Source organism: Chlorocebus sabaeus, chromosome 18 (assembly GCF_047675955.1).
Source record: "Chlorocebus sabaeus isolate Y175 chromosome 18, mChlSab1.0.hap1, whole genome shotgun sequence".
NCBI lineage: Eukaryota > Metazoa > Chordata > Mammalia > Primates > Cercopithecidae > Chlorocebus > Chlorocebus sabaeus.
This window is the reverse complement of record NC_132921.1, coordinates 51,881,783-51,901,653: the sequence shown is the minus strand read 5'-3', so window position 1 is coordinate 51,901,653 and position 19,871 is coordinate 51,881,783. Positions and strand designations below refer to the sequence as shown.

General features: G+C 37.4%; 1 protein-coding gene and 1 pseudogene across 2 annotated transcripts in view; one reads left to right on the top strand and one right to left on the bottom strand.

Annotated features, from left to right (window-relative positions):
* Positions 1-2,253: 2,253 nt before the first annotated feature.
* DSC2 (desmocollin 2) overlaps positions 2,254-19,871 on the bottom strand; it is a 37,631-nt gene continuing 20,013 nt past the window's right edge. The window contains exons 8-16 of one of the 2 annotated variants that reach the window (XM_007974374.3): positions 19,526-19,660; positions 18,764-18,949; positions 16,311-16,567; positions 16,062-16,204; positions 10,924-11,148; positions 7,888-8,124; positions 7,001-7,125; positions 5,163-5,420; positions 2,254-4,484 (exon numbers count right to left, since the gene is read on the bottom strand). In XM_007974374.3, the coding sequence (XP_007972565.2) occupies positions 4,287-4,484; positions 5,163-5,420; positions 7,001-7,125; positions 7,888-8,124; positions 10,924-11,148; positions 16,062-16,204; positions 16,311-16,567; positions 18,764-18,949; positions 19,526-19,660 (1,764 nt within the window). In that variant the 3' untranslated portion in view covers positions 2,254-4,286. The other variant, XM_073006409.1, reaches the window with a different exon arrangement.
* LOC119618708 (small nucleolar RNA U13) lies at positions 8,771-8,883 on the top strand (annotated as a pseudogene).

Sequence of the window (19,871 nt, the reverse complement as noted above, 5' to 3'; positions counted from 1 at the left end):
GTGATGCTGAAGATTTAATCTGGGGTACTGGTGGGGGGAATATTGATCAGGGATGAAGTGAAGAGTGAGAACAGCTGACTTAGGGTACACCTCAACCTCATGAACGCTTGGATTGGGAGTAGCAGAAGCAGAAGTACATTCACCAGTGTCCTGCATTCTTTCAAGTCATCTGAAGCTTTTTAAAAACATGCATTATGGGCCGGGCACGGTGGCTCAAGCCTGTAATCCCAGCACTTTGGGAGGCGGAGGCGGGAGGATCACGAGGTCAGGAGATTGAGACCATCCTGACTAACACGGTGAAACCCCGTCTCTACTAAAAATACACAAAAAACTAGCCGGGCGAGGTGGCGGGCGCCTGTAGTCACAGCTACTCGGGAGGCTGAGGCAGGAGAATGGCGTGAACCCGGGAGGCGGGGCTTGCAGTGCGCTGAGATCGCGCCACTGCACTCCAGCCTGGGCAACGGGCAAGACTTCATCTCAAAAAAAAAAAAAAAAAACAACATGCATTATGCACTTACTGTGTGCCGGGCATCGTGTGATTTGTTTTACAGGCATTAGCCCACTCCTTACGTCCACCGTGTCTTGACTTGCATTCAAGGGTGTGGGTGGGGAAAGTAGCTGATTCATCTTGCACTTTCTCATAGAAGCACAGTCCTTCTAGTCTCTGTTTTAAAAGGCTACATATGACTGCACTGGGAAGGCATCAAATGACTACAGTACAAACAAAGTATTTAATGAATGAAATTGTATTTACAAATCTCAAAAGTATGGCAGTTTTTGGCAACAAATAGAGGATGCTATGCAAAGAAGAGAGAGAAACCAAGGATTCTCTGTTTCAAGCCTAAGTAGAAGAAGGGCACCATTGTTTAAGTGATGCAGGAGAACCTGATTTGGTTTGGTAGTAAGTGTTTTTCTTTTTGCATGAGTTTAAAGTGCTAGGTTAACAAGGAGCTTGCAGGAGAGCTGATATAAGAGCTGTAGGTTTATATGGGTATCAGGTAACTTCTTAGGACTTTGAGTATTTAAGGAGGTAGAAAACATGATGATTCTAGGCACAAAGAAGGGAAAGCATTTTATTTGGGGGATGGTACTAAAGGGGCTGACCAGAGCAAAGTCAGTGGTCAAGACTTCAATCTGGAGTCCAGGAATGCAGATGGAGACAAAAGGGAAGCCTGTAGTCAAAGTCAGATTTGGTAAAACAGAATTGAGATCCAGGATAAAATGTCTTAAGATAGGAACAAAGAAAAAGTGAAGATTACCAGGAGCCCCCAAACACACACTGCACGGAACAGAAGATCTTGTTGCTTTCCATTTGCTGAAGAAGCACCAGCCATTTCTTTGGGAAACTCTTTATTATTTTGCCTCCTTGAGCATTTTACCTGCCTTTTCAGTTAAGCATCAAGATTTATCACACTGACTTCTGGCTATGTAACTTCCTGAATACTACAAATGAGAGACCTGGAAGCTACTATGAGCCATGAAATTCCCAAAGGCCATCACTGGTGAAATACTGGTCAGGCTTCTGGGAAAGATGAATAAGAGCATTGTGGCAAGATGTCAGCAGTAAAGCAGAGTGGAGACTGAAGCTACAATTATTCCCAACTCAGGCATTCTCTTCTCATAGAACAATAGCAGTGGCTAAGGCTAAGGTACATGATTGAGTGCTAACTCTATGCCAACTCTTTTCATGAATTAACTCTGACCAAGCCCTGTCAAGTAGACTCCTCTACCCTCCTCAGTACAGGTCCTACAAGTAAGGAAACTAAGCACAGAAAGCTTAAGTGACTTCTCAAATCCCACAGCTGGTAACGATGGAGCCGGGATTTGCATCAAGATGCTTACTGGGAAGTCTTAGCACTTAGGGTTACTATGACGACTGCCAAACAGCCATGACCTCCCAGGCAAGTGACTGCTAATGTTTAGCTGGACAGCTAGGGAAGAAGCTGAGGAAGGGATTGACAGGGAGAATCTAAAATACACATAATTTTCATAGGGTGTTAGACTCAGTGCCCATTTTAAGAAGCAGATGTTCTGCTTTTCATCCAATTTGAACCTAATAGTTTCACAGTGTTTCAGCCTAGGCAATGCCATGCGAATGCCTCAGCAATCTTTGCACTACGTATTCTGGAAAACTGAACATATAAGACCCAGTCATCAGGTGATCATTATGAAGAGACATATTCTACTGTGAAAAGAAAAATCTTTTCAGTATCTTATTTTCTTAATTGACCTTTTGTTAACATGAAATGAGCTGTACATGTAACTTGTTTAAAATCATTTATTATTATCAGGAGTGCCTTTTAGGTGGACCACTCTGTATGACTCTCATGCTTCAAAACTATTTTTTATTCAAGTGACTTACAATGGCCCTAGGAAACAAGTTCTGCTATTATCCCCCATTTTAAAATGATGAAAATGGACAAAGAGAAAGCAGGCAACTTAACCAATACCCCATGGCATCACAGTCTTTAGAACAGTTATATTATATAAATATGGCAATAACAATGCACTGAAAATGTCTCCAAAACAAATTTTACATTTTAAAAAATGTATTAACAGGAATCTAAGGAAGGAGTCTTACTTCTCTAACTCAGAAAGTGTAAAATCCCTTAAACTCATATCAGACCTGTGATTAACAAACTCACACTAAGTTTTAAAAACTGCTTAATTTACTTTATCATGACTAGTAATATATAAGAATTTTGTAAATAGTTTATTAAAAATAACTTTGGGAAACTATTTTTGCCTGATCAGCAATACAACTACTGATAAGACAAGCTGGTCATCAAATAATTACCCAATGTTAATCTTCCAAATAATTGTTATAACTCAATCTTGTGAATTCAAGACAGGTCCATTATAGATAATCACAAATATTAGAAACACATTTAAAATGTCCATATGTTTAGTATACCTAGAAAATTCACTGACTAACAAGTCATGAAATCTGGACTGGAATTTTGTGGACTATTAAGTTTCATTTTGTCTTACCGTTTTAAAATTTAAATAGTTTGGCTCATTTCTATATTTGTTAAAATTGTAATCTTAAAATATTAAAAAAATAACTTTTCAAACACGTAGATATGACTAGCCATTTTATGTAAGTTATAAAATAGTTACCCCAGTGAGCTTTCAAGATCCCTATATTTTAAAAGCTTATTTCAAAAACCATCACTACTTTGCATTTTTAAACTGCATCCTTGCATTAAAGAACTATAAATGTGTTGTCATACAGTAAATATCCACATCCCAATTCTAATTACACCATTCCTGTTGTTAACATAGAGCATTGCTTCTAATAAAAGCATGACGTAGTTCTACAGTTTCGATGGCAAAATTAAACGTTGTTGAAGAGATAATGAAGCATCACCAAGATATTTGAAACAACAAAGTTAACATTACAATGATTTCAAGAAAAACCAAGAATATATACACTTACATAAAACAAAAAAAAAAAGGAATAATTCACTTTATGAGAGAAGACAGATAGATTTTTAAAATATTTGGATTCTTTAGCCCATATGGAAATTTAAAAAAAAAAAAAAAAAAAAAACAGGAGAGAGAAACAGAAAGAGAGAAAGAGAGAGATGCTACTTGACATTTTAAAGACCAAAAACTTGCAGTAGTAAGAATACACTCTGAAAGCATTTTAAAACTTACATTTCACTGGCAAAAGTAGGTAACGAGGAGACATAGATTCAGTGCAGGATTTTATATACAATAAAACCTAAAACTAAACTCCACCAAAATGAAATTGCAATAATCGTCAGTGCCTCGCTAGAAATCTCCCTTTGCACTATGAAAAAGGCCACAGTACAAGAATTAAATAATAGCAAGAATGCAGTCTACACACTTTAGACGTTTAGGAAAACAACAGTTTCCAAGCACCGCATGAACATGTAATTAACCGGAGACAATGTTAAAGCAAGGTCTCTACAATTTTGCATCAGGTTGTGCTTCAAACAGTCTATAATATAGACTTGAATTAATTACATTTTATTGCACTATAAATTGGCTGTTGTCATTATACCCAAATGTAACAAATAAGGCACTTTATCTGTAGATCTCCTTGGATAGAAGATAATTTAAAAATACGTAAAAATTGAAAAATTTGTGTACTTGTTTATAGTGTCTCTCTGTAAATGTGCATTTGACCAAAGAGATTCTATCCAAATAATGAGAGAAAAATCCCCACAAATAGCATCTTCTGTTTTAAAAAATTCTTGGTTTGTCATTTTTTAAAAAGTCATAAAGCCACTGGCTTTCATAGACTTATTAGGACACACTCATCTCTTCATGCATGCTTCTGCTAGTGTCCTAAATTTGGGCTCCAAATTATCCAAAAATTCAAGCCCATCTTCTTCTTGTCGTTCACTGCAACACCCTACAGACCCAGCCACCGATCCTCTTCCTTCATAGTTGTAGGTCAGGACATAGTCTTGGGCATGCTTGTGATTTTCATCTTGATTACACAGATACACCTTCTGCCAAGGGGAAAAACACAACGTTTTTATTATTATTATTTTAAACACCAAAACGTACTAACATAAAAGTAATTGCTTTGATTTACCTTTCATTGTTTAATTTTTAATCAGAGTGTGTCCTCTAACGGATTCCTACACATAAAAAATGCACATGATTGGTCTGTTTCATACATCACACTATAAATTCAGTATAGCATGTTTCTAAAAGTCACGCATGTGGCAGCAAGTATACAGGTGTTCATTTTACATAGTCATTATTTTCCCTTTCAACATTTTAGCTGAAAGTGACATGCATCCATTAAACTGAAGACAAATTGATGTGGGCTCAGATCTTCCCAGACAGACACAGTGATGGTACATGCTGGTCTTGCTGGTACCACATTTTTGGTTTCTAAGGCACAAGTTGTCAGATGGGAAATATTAGGACAAAGCCATGAGACAGTAATTTAAATATCATCACACACTAAGTAATTCTTTCAATTAAAAAAAAATACGAGGGAAAGTAAATAACCACTTAAATCTGAACTAACTAAATCAAAATTGAGGAAAAATAATAGCTTTCAATTAGTAGAATTAGTAGATTCATAATTAATTGAAAATTATGGTCAGAATCCAGTTAGTTATTTATAAAGTTTAAAAGAAATTAAAATAGATTGCAGGCCACTTAGGAAAACTCACTTCACCGAGACGGGGCTGAGTGAAACTGTGCCACTCCGAGTAGGTGTATCTGCAGTTGTCCACCTCCGTGTGTCCTCCCCTGCAGGAGTCCAGGGTGTGATGGTGCCCAGCACCCCGGCAGGATTCCAAGGTCTGATGTCCTCCTTTCACCATTTCAATGGTCTCCTGACCTCCGTTTTTGACTCCTGATCCCATGGTGCCACAAACTCCCTGAGTAGAAGCACCCACAGTTTGGGTTGTGAAGCCATTTGCAGAATACTGAAATGAAAACAATTTGCATTAGGGATAATACAGAGAGAAACAAAAAATTATGAAAAAGAACAACATCAAGCGGATAATGCCATTTTTGTGTGTGTGTGCTAGAAGATAAGCTCTCTGAGAGCAGGAACTAAATCTATTTTGTCAATCCTGCATACCCAACTATGGAAATCCCATAATTTAATGTAGTAGCCACACAAGCACACTGTCAAGTGGTTGGTACCTGGAGATAAATTAGGAAGCTTGATGTATATTCCTTCTTTAAAAATCTCTTAGAATACCTGCCCAGTGTGGTGGCTTATGCCTGTAATTCCAGCACTTTGGGAGGCCGAGGCGGGCAAATCACTTGAAATCAGGAATTCAAGACCAGCCTCGCCAACATGGTGGAACTCCGTCTCTACTAAAAATACAAAAATCAGCTGGGCATGGCAGTAGGCACCTGTAATCCCAGCTACTCGGGAGGCTAAGGCACAAGAATCGCTCGAACCTGGAAGGCAGAGTTTGCAGTAAGCTGTGATTGTGCCACTGCACTCCAGCCTTTGCGACAGAGTCAGACCTTGTCTCAAAAAAAAAAAAAAAAAAAAGCCTCTTAGAATACTATACAACTTTAATTCTTCAATCCTTCTACATCTCACACCTCAAAATAAACACTGTTGTCTCACATATACTTACTCTGCTTAGTTTAAATTAATTCCTTTTTACCTGACTAAAGCAGAAACAGAAGTAATGATCAATATTTCCATTTAGTATCTAGTTCAGTTACACTTCAACTACATCAAAAAGAATAAAACTATAATTGCCATAAAAATCTTGACTGCAATAATAAACCCTTGCCATCTAAATATATATGAATAAACTAGGCAGGGAAAATAACGAGAACGCTAAAGCTTTGGCCACTAGTTATTTACGTTGCGTTTTTGGAAACTCTAACATTATTTAAATTTTTGTTTTTCAGTACCTTCCTGGATACTGTCATGCTTTTGTTTTCTAAATCTTTCTTGCCCTAGTCATCAATTGTACTTCTTATAGGGTATTTACTTGTTCCTCTTCCACATATTGAGCTAGAAAGCAAGTTGGAGAAATGGCTACTTGCTAGCATTGCTATTTCATATATTTGGCTTCAGGCTCTTTCCTAACCCATATTAGAGCCAGAAAGAATCTATTAAAGTTCTTCCCACGATGATCAAAGCTTGTAGTGAGATTTTATTGTTGCCAGAAAAAGTGTAAAACCATGTTGGTGAACCGTGAATAATTAAAAGCAGCATTTTTACAGCACAAATAGCAGTTGAAATACATACAAAAGACAAGGCTTAAAGTTGAAACCATGAATCATTTGAAGTAGAAATAACAATGACATATTAAAGCATTTTCACCATTTAGTAACACACTATGGTCAAATTTAAATACCATATATCGCCATGTAAATCAAAGTCATTTTATCTGTTTCAGGGGACCCAAGACATTTTATGGTAAATTGCCTGATACCAAAAGAACTTTTCTGAGAAAAGATGAGTTTAGAAGAAATACGCATTATAAGCAAATTCATCTTTTGTATTTATTTAAAAACCCAGATTACTTACCACTTTGTCATCTCCAGGAGCTTCTGTGTTTGATACAATTAGGTTCTGCTGGGCTAAATCATCAGGAATTACTTTCGGTTGTTTAGATATCCCAGAAGCCCCACAGACTAGCGTAAACAGGATGCCTGGAGGAAGAAAGAAATATACTTGAGTTTATCATAAAATAATGTGAAGTTATGTACAATGGTTAATACACAGATAAATCATAAATTAAAAAGTGCATATTAAAAGGAGACAGCTTTCCTGGGATTGCTTATGTTAAAGCAGTATACAAAGTATATTTAAAGTATATTTAAATATGTTAAATATGTTAAAGCAGTATACAAAGTATATTTAAACTTTTAAACAGATATGCTATAATTATGTTACATGTTCTGTTTCTGCATTGAATTTTATGTCTATGATAACTGGGAAGACACTAGAACTATACATAAATGCACTTAAAATATGTAAATTAAATATATTTATATATTAAATAAAAATACAGCTACATGCAAATGATCAGCTATAGGAAATAGCACTGATTCTTAGAATGTGTCTTGAAAGTTGCCAGGCGTGCTGGTTCACGCCTGTAATCCCAGCACTTTGAGAGGCCGAGGTGGGTGGATCACTTGAGGCCAGGAGTTAGAAACTGGCCTGGCCAACACAGTGAAATCCATCTCTACTAAAAGTAGAAGAAATGAGCTGGGCATGGTGGCACACACCTGTAATTCCAGCTACTCAGGAAGCTGAGGCATGAGAATCACTGGAATCCGGGGGCGGAGGGTGCAGGGAGTCGAGATCACACCACTGCACTCCAGCCTGGACTCTGTCTCAAAAAACAAAAAGTGTCTTCAAAGTTACTTTAAAGGGTATTATTTGAATTTAAGAAAAGACTTAGGACGTACAAAAGAGCAATGCTATGCCCAACAATATTGCAAGGATGGCCCACTTTCCAAGTTGTACTCCACCACCGCCAATCCTTGGATCTGCACGATGTGTGCAGTCATTTTCGGTAATGCAGTCACACAGTACAACATCCAATGAAGTGACACTAGACATGCCAAGTCTATCGCTCACTGTTACAGGTACTACATATGAGCCAAATGCAGGGTCATTCTGATAGGAAAGACGTGCTGCTGTATCTGAAAACATAAATAAATAAAACCAAGCATTATACAATGTCGCTGATTTCTTCTGAGCATAAATAACTCATTATCCGATAGTTATCATATTTTCCTAGAAACAGATATTCCTGGTGGGATGGCACAGCTACTAGAAGATGCTAAATGTGAATGGATAGAGTAGTTCCAATCTACACCCATTGCAAACATATTGCATATAAAAGTTTGTCTATGCTGCCTCTTAAAGTCTTTTGGCTCTTGTAATAATATATTTTATTTGTCTGTAAACAAATCCTTCCTTTGTAACTAATAGACTTGTTAATAGTTTCTACCATATCTTGAATACATTTAATTAAAGCAGTGAGTGTACATTTTCTTTTACACATGCTTCATTGAAGTAATAATCTGAAATTCTGGATGTTTTCCTTTACTTTGTTTTCAAAAATTGTGCCAAATAAACATAAATCCTTGTGACTTACTGTCAGAGACTGATTCTGACAACTTAGAACACCCCTGACAGTGACTACATTAGCAGGTCATGAGTCACACAGCTGGAGCTGCATCTCCTGGTCCTAAAGGATGAAGGGACCAACTGCACATGTCTTAGTTTTGATGTAGTTTTCTTAGATAAAGGCTAGAAAATATCTAGAACCAAAAGCTCACACTGATTCTTTTATGGCTTTTATGGTGCATAAGCATGACGATAGGGTTTTTACGCTCATGTGTTAGATGCATCTCTCTCAAACCTTATTACAACATCAGTACATTACCTGTATGACATGAATTTAGAAGAAGAAAAAAATAATAAAAACTAAAAAAAATTTTAGAAGTCAGCACAATCTTGGTTTCGGAGACTAGATATACTACTGCTCTGAATGCAGATACCAGCTCCTATAGAATAATCCCTCTCTCACATAACTGCCCAGCATGACATTCTCATTTCTGCGTAGTATTTGAAGCTCTAAATACAAATTTGATTGCCTGGGTAAAAACACATTGAATTAAGTCAATTTTAAGAGAAGCCATGGTTAACCTGTTAAGTCTATTGTGTAAGAAATTATAGTAAGACTAGCAAAACCAAAACTTATAATTCCTAATGTGCCATGATGTATTACATGCATTATCTCATTTACTCCTCCAAATAATCCCTTTTTAGTAAATTTATGCTCAAAGACAATAGATAGCATGGTCAGATTTATGTAACAAACGGTGGAGAGCCAGCATTTGACACTAAGCTTATCTGACTTCAAAGCCTCTCTGGGGTATATTCTTCTTAAAAGTTGGGTGTTTCCCAAGCTTATAACTGATTACCCAGACAAGTAAATCTTTAAAATAACAAAGATTTTGACAAACATAGAGCTGCCAAAGTTTTATTTTGCTAAGAAAGACTACTGGGAAAAAAGTGTCCACCTTCTATCAACACTATTTAAAAATGAATATCATGACATAAGTAGAAAAGAAAAAAAAAATCTAAGAATAAAGTTAATTCTTCCTTCCAACCCCAAAATAAACTGATAACCCCCCTGAGACACACACGCACACACACACACACACACACACACACACACAGACCAGAATATTGTTTAAAAAGCCGAAAATCTTGTTAGTTCACAGAGCAGGATCCAAGACATAGTAGCTTAGCTTATTTCTACAAGTCTTCATTTTTCTTTCCTCATCCTGTTCTCCCTTTACGTTCCCTCACAACCTTTCTTTTCTAATTTGTCATAACAGGAAATTGAGGGATATTCACTCAAAGCATGGGGCTGAAAAACATTCAAGGGCATTTGAAAAGCAAGCCCCATTCAGTGGTTCTACAGTCACGAAAGCTGGTAGACCATGAGGCCACAGTCCATAGGCAGTGTGAGCGGGAGATGGGGAACATGCTGAAGAGTTAAGGGCCGACTAGGGAGTGAGGCAGTGGTGATAATGTAGACAGGTTGCCTTCATTTTTGCCATACTTATCACTGTAGATCCTTCTGGGCTAAAGACAAAAGTACAGATGGGGAACCAAGTTAGGGGAGAATCCCAAGGAGAATACAATAGACACGAAATAGTCAGAAGTCAATACAGTGGCAAAGAGGAGAGAGAATGTGGTGGACACTGTGGGGTATATCAGATCCCTTTTCAGTGAAGGACTTACATCCCAGCTGCTTGGGAGGCCATCAGCACCTTCCGTGATTGTGCCTTTTTGCCATGGGCAGCCCACATACAGTGATGGAGCAATAAGAGAGAATAGGGGACCGATTCAGCACCACTCTGAAGGCCCATTTAGCTCAGACATCCCCTGGGGTTCACCGAGGTTGTCATTTGGCTTGTGCTGCAGCTCGACTTCTCTTTTTGTCTAATCCTACTACTCCTCCTTTCAAAGCTACTGATCCCAAGCAAATTCCTTAGTCATCATTCTGCTTGAGATGCCCTGTCTCAGGGTTTGCTTTCTGGAGAGCCAACCAGTAACATCTGAGGACTCCCTTATGACCTAGGAAACTATAAAGAAACCTATGCCAATGGGAGGTACACAAGTTAGGAAGTGATTGCATTAGACCTAGTCTAAGAGAGAGAGAGAGTGTGTGAGTGTGTGTGTGTGTGTGTGTGTGTGTCTGTGTGTATTTGGAGTAGGAGTGGGAATTCACAACACACCTAAGGGAATCTCGGCATAGGATTAGAGACACACTAGAGAGACCTACTCCCAACACACAAAAACTGAGAAACTTTCATTGGTGGTTCCCACATGGTGAATTTTCTCCTATTTCATACAAAAAAAAATAGTATTGCAGACACCCTGATGTTGAAAAGGACAAAGCAATTTTCAAAAATATATACCATTAATTTTGTTCAGTCTCCATATTCTCTGTATGTCTGAAGTAGAACTCTCCAGAGTAAAGTCAAAGGGTGGGCCATTGATGGGCTCATCAGGATCAACCGCAACAATCTCCGCAGATGACATAGTGGGTTTGCAGATGATCACTGTCTTCTTAGGTATGAAAGGGCCGTTATCATTCACGTCTTGAAGGATAATGCCCAGTGTCCCTGTACATGTTCTCCCTGCTAGATAAATGAAAATAAAAATACTTTTTTTATGTTTTGAGTTTTCACCACAAAATTATGCACTGAAAACATTGAAAAATATTTATTAAGCACCTATGATGTATAAGTTACAATGATAAGCAGTCACAAGCTATGTCCTCAGGGAATGTTAAAAGAAAAATATTATTACTTTCATATGGGTTGCACAATGACTGCTATTAAGATGTGTTTATTCATTCGCTAAATTATTACTGCATTTTATTAGAGGCAAGTTTTGGCTGATTTGTGAGAAGAGGAAGGAAGAGAGTATGAATGAGGACACTTCTGGCATATTTAAAAACACAAGGAAATTCAAGGACATGGAAACGCACGTTAAACACACCCATGATCTGGAGACAATGACAGGAAAGGTAGACAGGTGGAAGCTGACACGGAGCAGGAGCTAAGGGTCTTTGAAAGCCAGACTAGGGAGCTTAGAGTTTGTTGGATAAATAGGTAGCACTTAGGTTTTGGAGCAAAGAAATTAAAGTTATATATTTGAAAGATTGTAACAAAAATAGTACATGGGAATATTCGAAGGGCGGAAGACTCCAGGAGAAGAAAATTACTTGAAAACTGAAATAATCACTGTGGGGTGTAGCCTAAGTAATTCATCTATCTGTATATTCAGTAGAAACTTACAGGATAGGTGGGGCGTGGTGACTCATGCCTGTAATCCCAGCACTTTGGGAAGCTGATGAGGGCAGATCAACTGAGGTCGGGAATTCGAAACCAGCCTGACCAATATGGAGAAACCACCATCTCTACCAAAAATACAAAATTAGCCAGGCATGGTAGCACATGCCTATAATCTCAGCTACTCAGGAGGTTGAGGCAGGAGAATCGCTTGAACCAGGAGGCGGAGGTTGCAGTGAACAGAGATCATGACATTGCACTCCAGCCTGGGCAACAAAAGTGAAACTCTGTCTCAAAACAAAAAAGAAAAGAAAAGAAAAGAGAAAAGAAAGAAACTTACAGGATAACTACTTTATATAAAGAACTGCATTGGAAAATCTGGCGGGTTCAAAGATGAAACAGCCATGGAGCCACGCCACTAATTAGTAATGCAGTTATGAAGTCTGAGGCCGAACACAAGCTCAGGAGTTCTGTCTGTAAATCATTCATTCTTTCTGTTTCAAAAGAAGGCTTTCGACACTACCGGTGGAAAAGAGAATTAAAAAACCCCGTGCCACCCACTGCCTGGGCTGTGTCTTATATGAAGCTGCCAACCTCGGGAAACTCGGGAGATCTGAGCACAGCCCTGAAGTCACAACCTCAGCCAGAGCACCTGCAGCACAGCGATTCGACTCATGATACAGCCAGCGTCATCACAGGTCAGGAACACTAGGCCACCAAGTTAAGAACTGGTTCTAAACCATGGGCCACAGAGAAAGAGCAGGTGAAGGCAACTACAGGACTAGTAGTTAATATGGGCAAAGTGGGAGAGAGGGAAAAAACAAAAACGGAAAGCAAAGCAAACACTTCTCATTTAATATAAGCCTGCAAACTAAAATTCCCAGATAATCAAGATTAACACGAAGAAGGAAAGCCAACAAAAGCACCAGTCAAAAGATTAATTCATTCTATGCAAGACATCTCTGAAACAGGTATGTTTAGAATCTTCAAAGACATAAAGAGGGGTAACCAATCAAACAAGAATGAAATTACAGCTCAAATTCCAGCAGAAAATAAACAGCAACATTCACCTACCAGGGATTCTAGAAAAGAGAATAGACAGAATGGCAGAGAAGCAATATTTAAAGAGATGAATAGCTGAGAATACTCCAAAATTAAAGAAAAACATGGCTCTTCAGATTGAAAGTGTTTTCTGACTGCAGAACTAGACAAACATAAATAAATCCACGGCATACACTTTGTATTAACACTGTAGAACTCAACTTATGGTCCTATAAGAGCTACCTAAATATATTATCTACAAAAGGACAATCGCTAATTGACAGAACAAGAAGCATCAGCAAGAAGAGATGCCAGAAGATAATGGGTTAATAGCTGCACAGTGCCACGGGAAAGAAGCTCTTGACTCAGAATTTTAAACCAAGTCAAAGTATCACTTAAGTATGAGGCCAATATTAAAATATTTTTCAGAACAACAAAACTGAGAGCGTTTAAAATTCACATTCCACAATTGAAAAAAAAAAAAAATAGTAAAGGATGTACTTCAGCAAGAAGAAAAAAAGAACTGGGAGAGAAAACAATGAGAAGCAGGAAACAATGCAACTACCTTCCATTTTTGGACAACTTCGAAAAAGAGTATTTACATTAGAAAAAGGAAGCAGGTAGATATATAGTTCATCCATCTGGCATATGTTTCTATTTACTAGAGCAGAATAATTTCTGTCTCTCAGCTTCTCCTGTTCTCATGTTATGTGGTGCTACCTCGCTCTCTCTGAAAATTGGGACTGCTTGTTGTCTTGAACATTTCTTTCCCTTTGAGTCCACACACACAATTGAGAGCACATGCCTTACCTATTGAAACTGGTTAATTGTGCTATCTTTAAAAATTGAAGTCTATAGTGCTTGCTCTTCTACAACTGGGATAAATGCTTCAATTTCTTCCAGTAGATGTTTACAGCTGCTCACTGATTAAACTCCATTTTTTTTTTTTGCACATTGTGATTAATACTGACATAGAAGAACATTTAAGACTTCAGATAACTAATCCACTGTGTTTCACAGCTGTTTTTCATCTGTTGATGAGTTACATACTGTTTTATTCGTTGGAATGTCAGCATAAAATGCTCATCTTCTAGTACTAACATAATTCTATATGGGCAAATGCTAATTCCAAATATGAAGTCACATGAGATGCACTATCCATGGTTTCACACTTTATGTGTATGACACTCTTAGGTCAAATGTTTTGAAACAGTTGCAAGTAACCCTATTCTAACAGCTGGAATAATACAATAGAAATACTAATCTCAAGCTCAACTAGATAGAGGTGATTCCTGGGTGAAACCGCCAACAGAATTTAGATTAAGAAGTTAAGAAGAAAAGATAAATTGAATTTAAAGTTTAAGAAATATATATGTTTAGGAGAGGGGAAGGCAGTTAAGACCAGAAAGCATGCAGGAATGTGTGGGCAAGTTTAGACATGGAAGCCTTGAGAGAGTTTTAAAAAGAGGAAGCAATTGCTGTGGAGATGTAGGAGGGCAGGAAGTGAGCACCAGCACAAGAGAGCAGTATCCATGAGGAGAGGTTTCCGTTAGGGAGTGGCAGGGAGAACCCAAATGAAATTAGCCAGTATAGATTTTAGAAAAAGGTTTTTCAAAAAATGACACACTTTTGTATGATCTCAGTTCATTCAATTCACAAAGTAAAAAGATGTAGAATTACTGATTCACAATTCCCTCACAGACAGTAACACAGTGACTCCCACCCTCTTCAAAAGAAATGGAGGGCAACGGCCTCATTACACATTTATTCTATATCACAGTGATGATGAGCAGTGCCCCACCTCAATTCCCTAACAAATATTTGATTTCTCAATCATTTGAACTCCTCTGCAACAGAGGAGAAGGTAGAATAAAATTATAGGCAAAATTTCTAATTTCAGACAGCAATTTTTATCTCAACTGTCAATAAACTATTTCCCAAGTGCCGTTAAAAAATAATGGATTTGAGTTTCATGTTATTTTGTTTTTCTTTTCATTTGCCTTTGACCAACAACTATTTCTTGGCAAAAAGACATGAGAATCTGAGGCCTTAAACGGCAGTCTTTAATTAGTTAAAGACAAATCAATAATGATTACAACTTTAGCAATTTAGCAAACTGAGTCATTTCTCATTAATTTACAGAGAACTGGAATACGTAAATCATCTTCCAAAATCACTTCTAAATTCTAATTTTGCAAGTTATAGTATAATAACTTATGTTTGTTATAGTTCACATATTTTACAAAGACACAAAGTCCAAATTCATGTTATAGAAATTATATTTCATGCACCAAACGCATCTCATATATAATCATCATACTCATATTTCTCTCAATTTTATAGAATGCACAGAACATAATTTTACATTTTATATGACTATATGAATTCATAGTGTTTGTCTCTCTAATTTTATAATATACTATTTATTTACCATGATCATAAATATACCATGAATTGTTTTAATGTAATGTCTTTAATCAGAATTCTAACCCCCAAGTAAATTGTCAACTTCCTGTAAAAAGTTATAGCTATTTTCCAGGACTGCACTAGGTAAGTATATTCTCCCTGTAATGAACTTTCCTACCAAAGTGAACACTTTAAGCAAAATAAGTAGATACATTGAAACAATTTTTTTTTTTTTTTGAGACAGAGTCTCACTCTGTCATACAGGCTAGAGTGCAGTGGCGTGATCTCGGCTCACTGCAACCTCCACCTCCCGGGTTCAAGAGATTCTCCTGCCTCAGCCTCCCAAGTAGCTGGGATTACAGGTGTGTGCCACCACAGTCAGATAATTTTTAATATTTTTGGTAGAGACGGAATTTCACCATGTTGGCCAGGCTGGTCTCGAACTCCTGACCTCAAGTGATCCCCAGCCTTGGCCTCCCGAAGTGCTGGGATTACAGGTGTGAGTCACCACACCCGGCAGAAACAAGTTTTACTAAAATAATTTTCTCAATTTTTAATAATTTTAACTTTAATAAATTATGGTCTCGTGTTTCTATGAGTAAATTATTTTATAACTACATCTAAAACTGAGAAGGCTATTAGAAAGCAGACATGAGTTAACAAATTATAGTAAACTTCTTACTTTATATTATCATTGAGAGATATGAAAATTGAGTGCATGTACCCAGCTTTAAAATGTATACTGTTGGCTTAAACACTGAAGATGTATGTAGCTGGGGAAGTATGTAGCTGGCTTAAAGACAAATTCTTACCTTGGTCTGATGCAAGGACTGTAATATTATATATGCCATTTCTGATGGTCTCTGCCTCTCTATCCAGGCTTCTGAAAACTCTGATTGATCCTGTATTTTCATCAACGGTGACCCACCCTGTTGGATCGGTTAATTTCTTATACCTGTTGGTAATGATGAATTAAAATAATAAAATTTATCATGTGCTAAATTATAACAATGTAACAAAATAAGCTATAAATTTTAAAACTCAAATAGAATGGTAAGTACCTTATGCCACTGCTACTTCTTGTTTCTGGGTCATATGCTTTATATCCATTGCTTGTTGTTCCCACTGCTGCATTTTCATTCATGCGAACAGTCTGTATTGGAGGGTTACACTCAGGGCCCTCATCCTGATCCCGTACATTAACAGTAACTGTTGCTGTGCTCATGGCTGATCTTGAACTAGCCTCTCTGGAAAATGGAGCTTCATTAACTACACCAATTTGCAGGATCACCTGTTGCTTTTCTTCATAATTCAATGGCTACAAAAGCAAATGTATTGAAAAATCAGATGAACTCATTTAATATTTGGCAATGCTAACGAGTACAGATAATGTTACATTTGGAAATATGTAAGTGCTGTGTTGGGAATAACCACGAGAATATGAAACACATATCCAGTGATATGGTTTGGCTCTGTGTCCCCACCCACATCTCATGTCGAATTGTAATTCCCAATGTTGGGGGAGGGACCTGATGGAAGGTGATTGGATCATGGCAGTGGATTTCCCCATTGCTGTTCTCATGATAGTGAGTGAGTTCTCACACGATCTGGTTGTTCAAAAGCGTATAGCACATTCCCCTTTGTTATCTCTCTCCTGTTGCCATGTGAAGATGTGCTTGCTTCCCCTTTGCCTTCTGCCATGACTATAAGTTTTCTGAGGCCTACCTAGCCATGCCTCCTATACAGCCTGTGGAACTGTGAGTCAATTAAACCTGTTTTCCTTATAAACTATCCAGTCTCAGGTAGTTCTTTATAACAAGGTGAGAACAGACTAATACACCCAGAAATCCAGTGGCAGTGAAAAGAGAGGAGTCCTCCCACTGATTCAGTACTTGGGTAAAGCTGGCAAAAAAAAAGACAGAAAATTGTTCTTCAATGGCAAATTTAAGATAAGTAGTATAACAGGTATTGATGAAGATTTCAGAGAGTTTTTTCTTTTTTTGAGACAGAGTCTAGCTCTGTCTCCCAGGCTGGAGTACAGTGGCGCCATCTCGGCTCACTGCAAACACTGCCTCCCGGGTTCATGCCATTCTCCTGCCTCAGCCTCCCGAGTAGCTGGGATTACAGGTGCCACCACCACGCCCGGCTAATTTTTTGTATCTTTAGTAGTGACAGGGTTTCATCATGTTAGCCAGGATGGTCTCATTCTCCTGACCTCATGATCCACCCACCTCGGCCTCCCAAAGTGCTGGGATTACAGGCATGAGCCACCACGCCTGGCATTTCAGAGAGTATTTAATGAGGGTTCCTGGATGTTAATACATGAGATACTTCTTTAGGGGATTCATACTATAACCAATAGTTATTTGCTACACCATAAATTTTAGGACTGCTTGTCCTACCCTCCTAAGATGAATAAAATTATTTGTACCTGGTTTGAGGAAGAGAAAAAAATGGGTAAATTTTTAAAAAATGTTTTTAAGGGGAGAGAGACAAGAAAATACAAAGCTTATGGGCATCATATTTTCTTTTTTTATGTGTGTCTTCCATTCCAGTTCCTGTCTTAAAGACAGGAACACATTTAATAAAAGGTTTCATTTTATCTTGCCTGATACATAGTTGTAATGAGAATTAGTGAAACCATGTCCCAGAAGACAGAAATTTTTTCAGGTCTTGGACTTCACACAGATAAATTTCCTTCTGAGAAAACCAAGGATTAGAGGAGGGGTTAGGTGAAGAAAGAGGCAAGATTTAAAGGAAATTTCTTTGCTATTTTAAAATAGAGAAAATAATATAAAAACATCAGCTGATTTTCATCATTATAAGGAAAATGGATTCATCATTTTTTAATCCATGCTCCTTGTGAATATATACAAAAGGAAAATGGCATAGACCCACTGTAAAACCATGTTCTAGTTAAAGATGCAGCAGAAATAAGTCTATAAATTTGTCCAAGGCCAAAGGAGCTCAGATTGCTCTATGCACTAACTCTGGCTCCTGGAATAGTATTAGAAAGAAGTTTTAGAAGTGTTTTCATCTTTGAATGATTGAGGATTTTCATTCTGAACCTGTATGCTAAGGATGTAATATATACTGAACATGATAAACAAACCTACGAATAACCTCTCCATGGGGCTGACCAAGAGTAACTCTTCGTTTGGGAAATTCAGTAAGTAAGTGAAGGCTCCTTGGTCCAAATACAGAAAAACTGGGCTAGGAAAAGTCCGGAACTGTCCCAGCGGCATCAAAGCTGTGCTAGTTTTTGAACTGTTTAAAAATATTAGTTACAAAATAGATATTGTATTATATGGACTTTTTAAAAAAATCATGCCTGAACAAAAGATTATCAAAAACTAATATATTCTTTCCATTATATATAAAGAACAGAGCATTTGCATTTACTTATATATCTATTTTATTCCTACATTTATCAGAATTCCTTTCTTTCCATTAAATTCTAGCATGCTATTCTATAATATTATAAACTACAAATAATGTTCTAATTTATTCTTACCTTAACTACACAGAGAATTCCTTCATTGGTTTTGGTATCTGTTACAATTTTAAAATTTCCATTTTCATTGCCCTTTAAAATGGTATAATTAGCTCTCCAATTAGCAGTATTCACTAAGTCCTTATCCTCAACAGTAACTCGTAAAATTTCCACATCAACTGTATTTTCTTCCACTGATGCCACATACTAAAATAATAAAAGCAAACAAAAAATTTCATTAGTAACTCGCACAAAAATAGAACACCACGTGAAGTAAATCCTATTCTTCTAATTTCCAAAGTACTATGTTTACATGATTTAAAACCCCAGCACTATACAACTTTTAATGTCATTGGGGTACTTCATTTGAAATCACGAGGGGTGGATGGGGATGTGCATTTTTTTTCTTTTTCTTTTTCTTTTTTTTTTTTTTGAGATGGAGCCTCACTGTGTTACCCAGGCCGGAGTGCAATGGCCCAATCTCAGCTCACTGCAACCTCCGCCTTCCATGTTCAGGCGATTCTCCAGCCTCAGCCTCCAGAGTAGCTGGGATTACAGGTGCCTGTCACCATATCCAGCTAATTTTTGTATTTTCTGTAGAGAGAGGATTTCACCATGTTGGCTAGGCTGGTCTCAAACTCCTGACCTCAGGTGATCCACCTGCCTTGGCCTCCCAAAGTGCTGGGATTACAGGCGTGAGCCACTGCGCCAGGCCAGAGATGTGCGTATTAAACAATTAAAACTGGTCTATACATTTTTCTTTAATTAATATCATACACTTACAGAAGTACGAGTAAATGTTGGCAAGTGGTCATTTACATCATCAATATTAATGATACAAGTTGAAGTTGTCTGTAGACCAAAATATTGACCATCCATGTCTTGTACTTTTATTTTCAACTGGTATTTGTCAATTAACTGAAAACAAAAAGAGAATTTAATTATTGGGTGAAAGCACCAACATTATAATTGAAATCTTACTTTACACTCCATAATTTTTTTGCACTAAGAATTTAAGAAGTACATTATTACATTTCACAGCATTCATGTATTAGAAGAATTTTCTCTCACTAGTAATTTTTCTTTTCTTTTCTCTCTCTTTTTTTTTTTCTGAGACAAAGTCTCACTC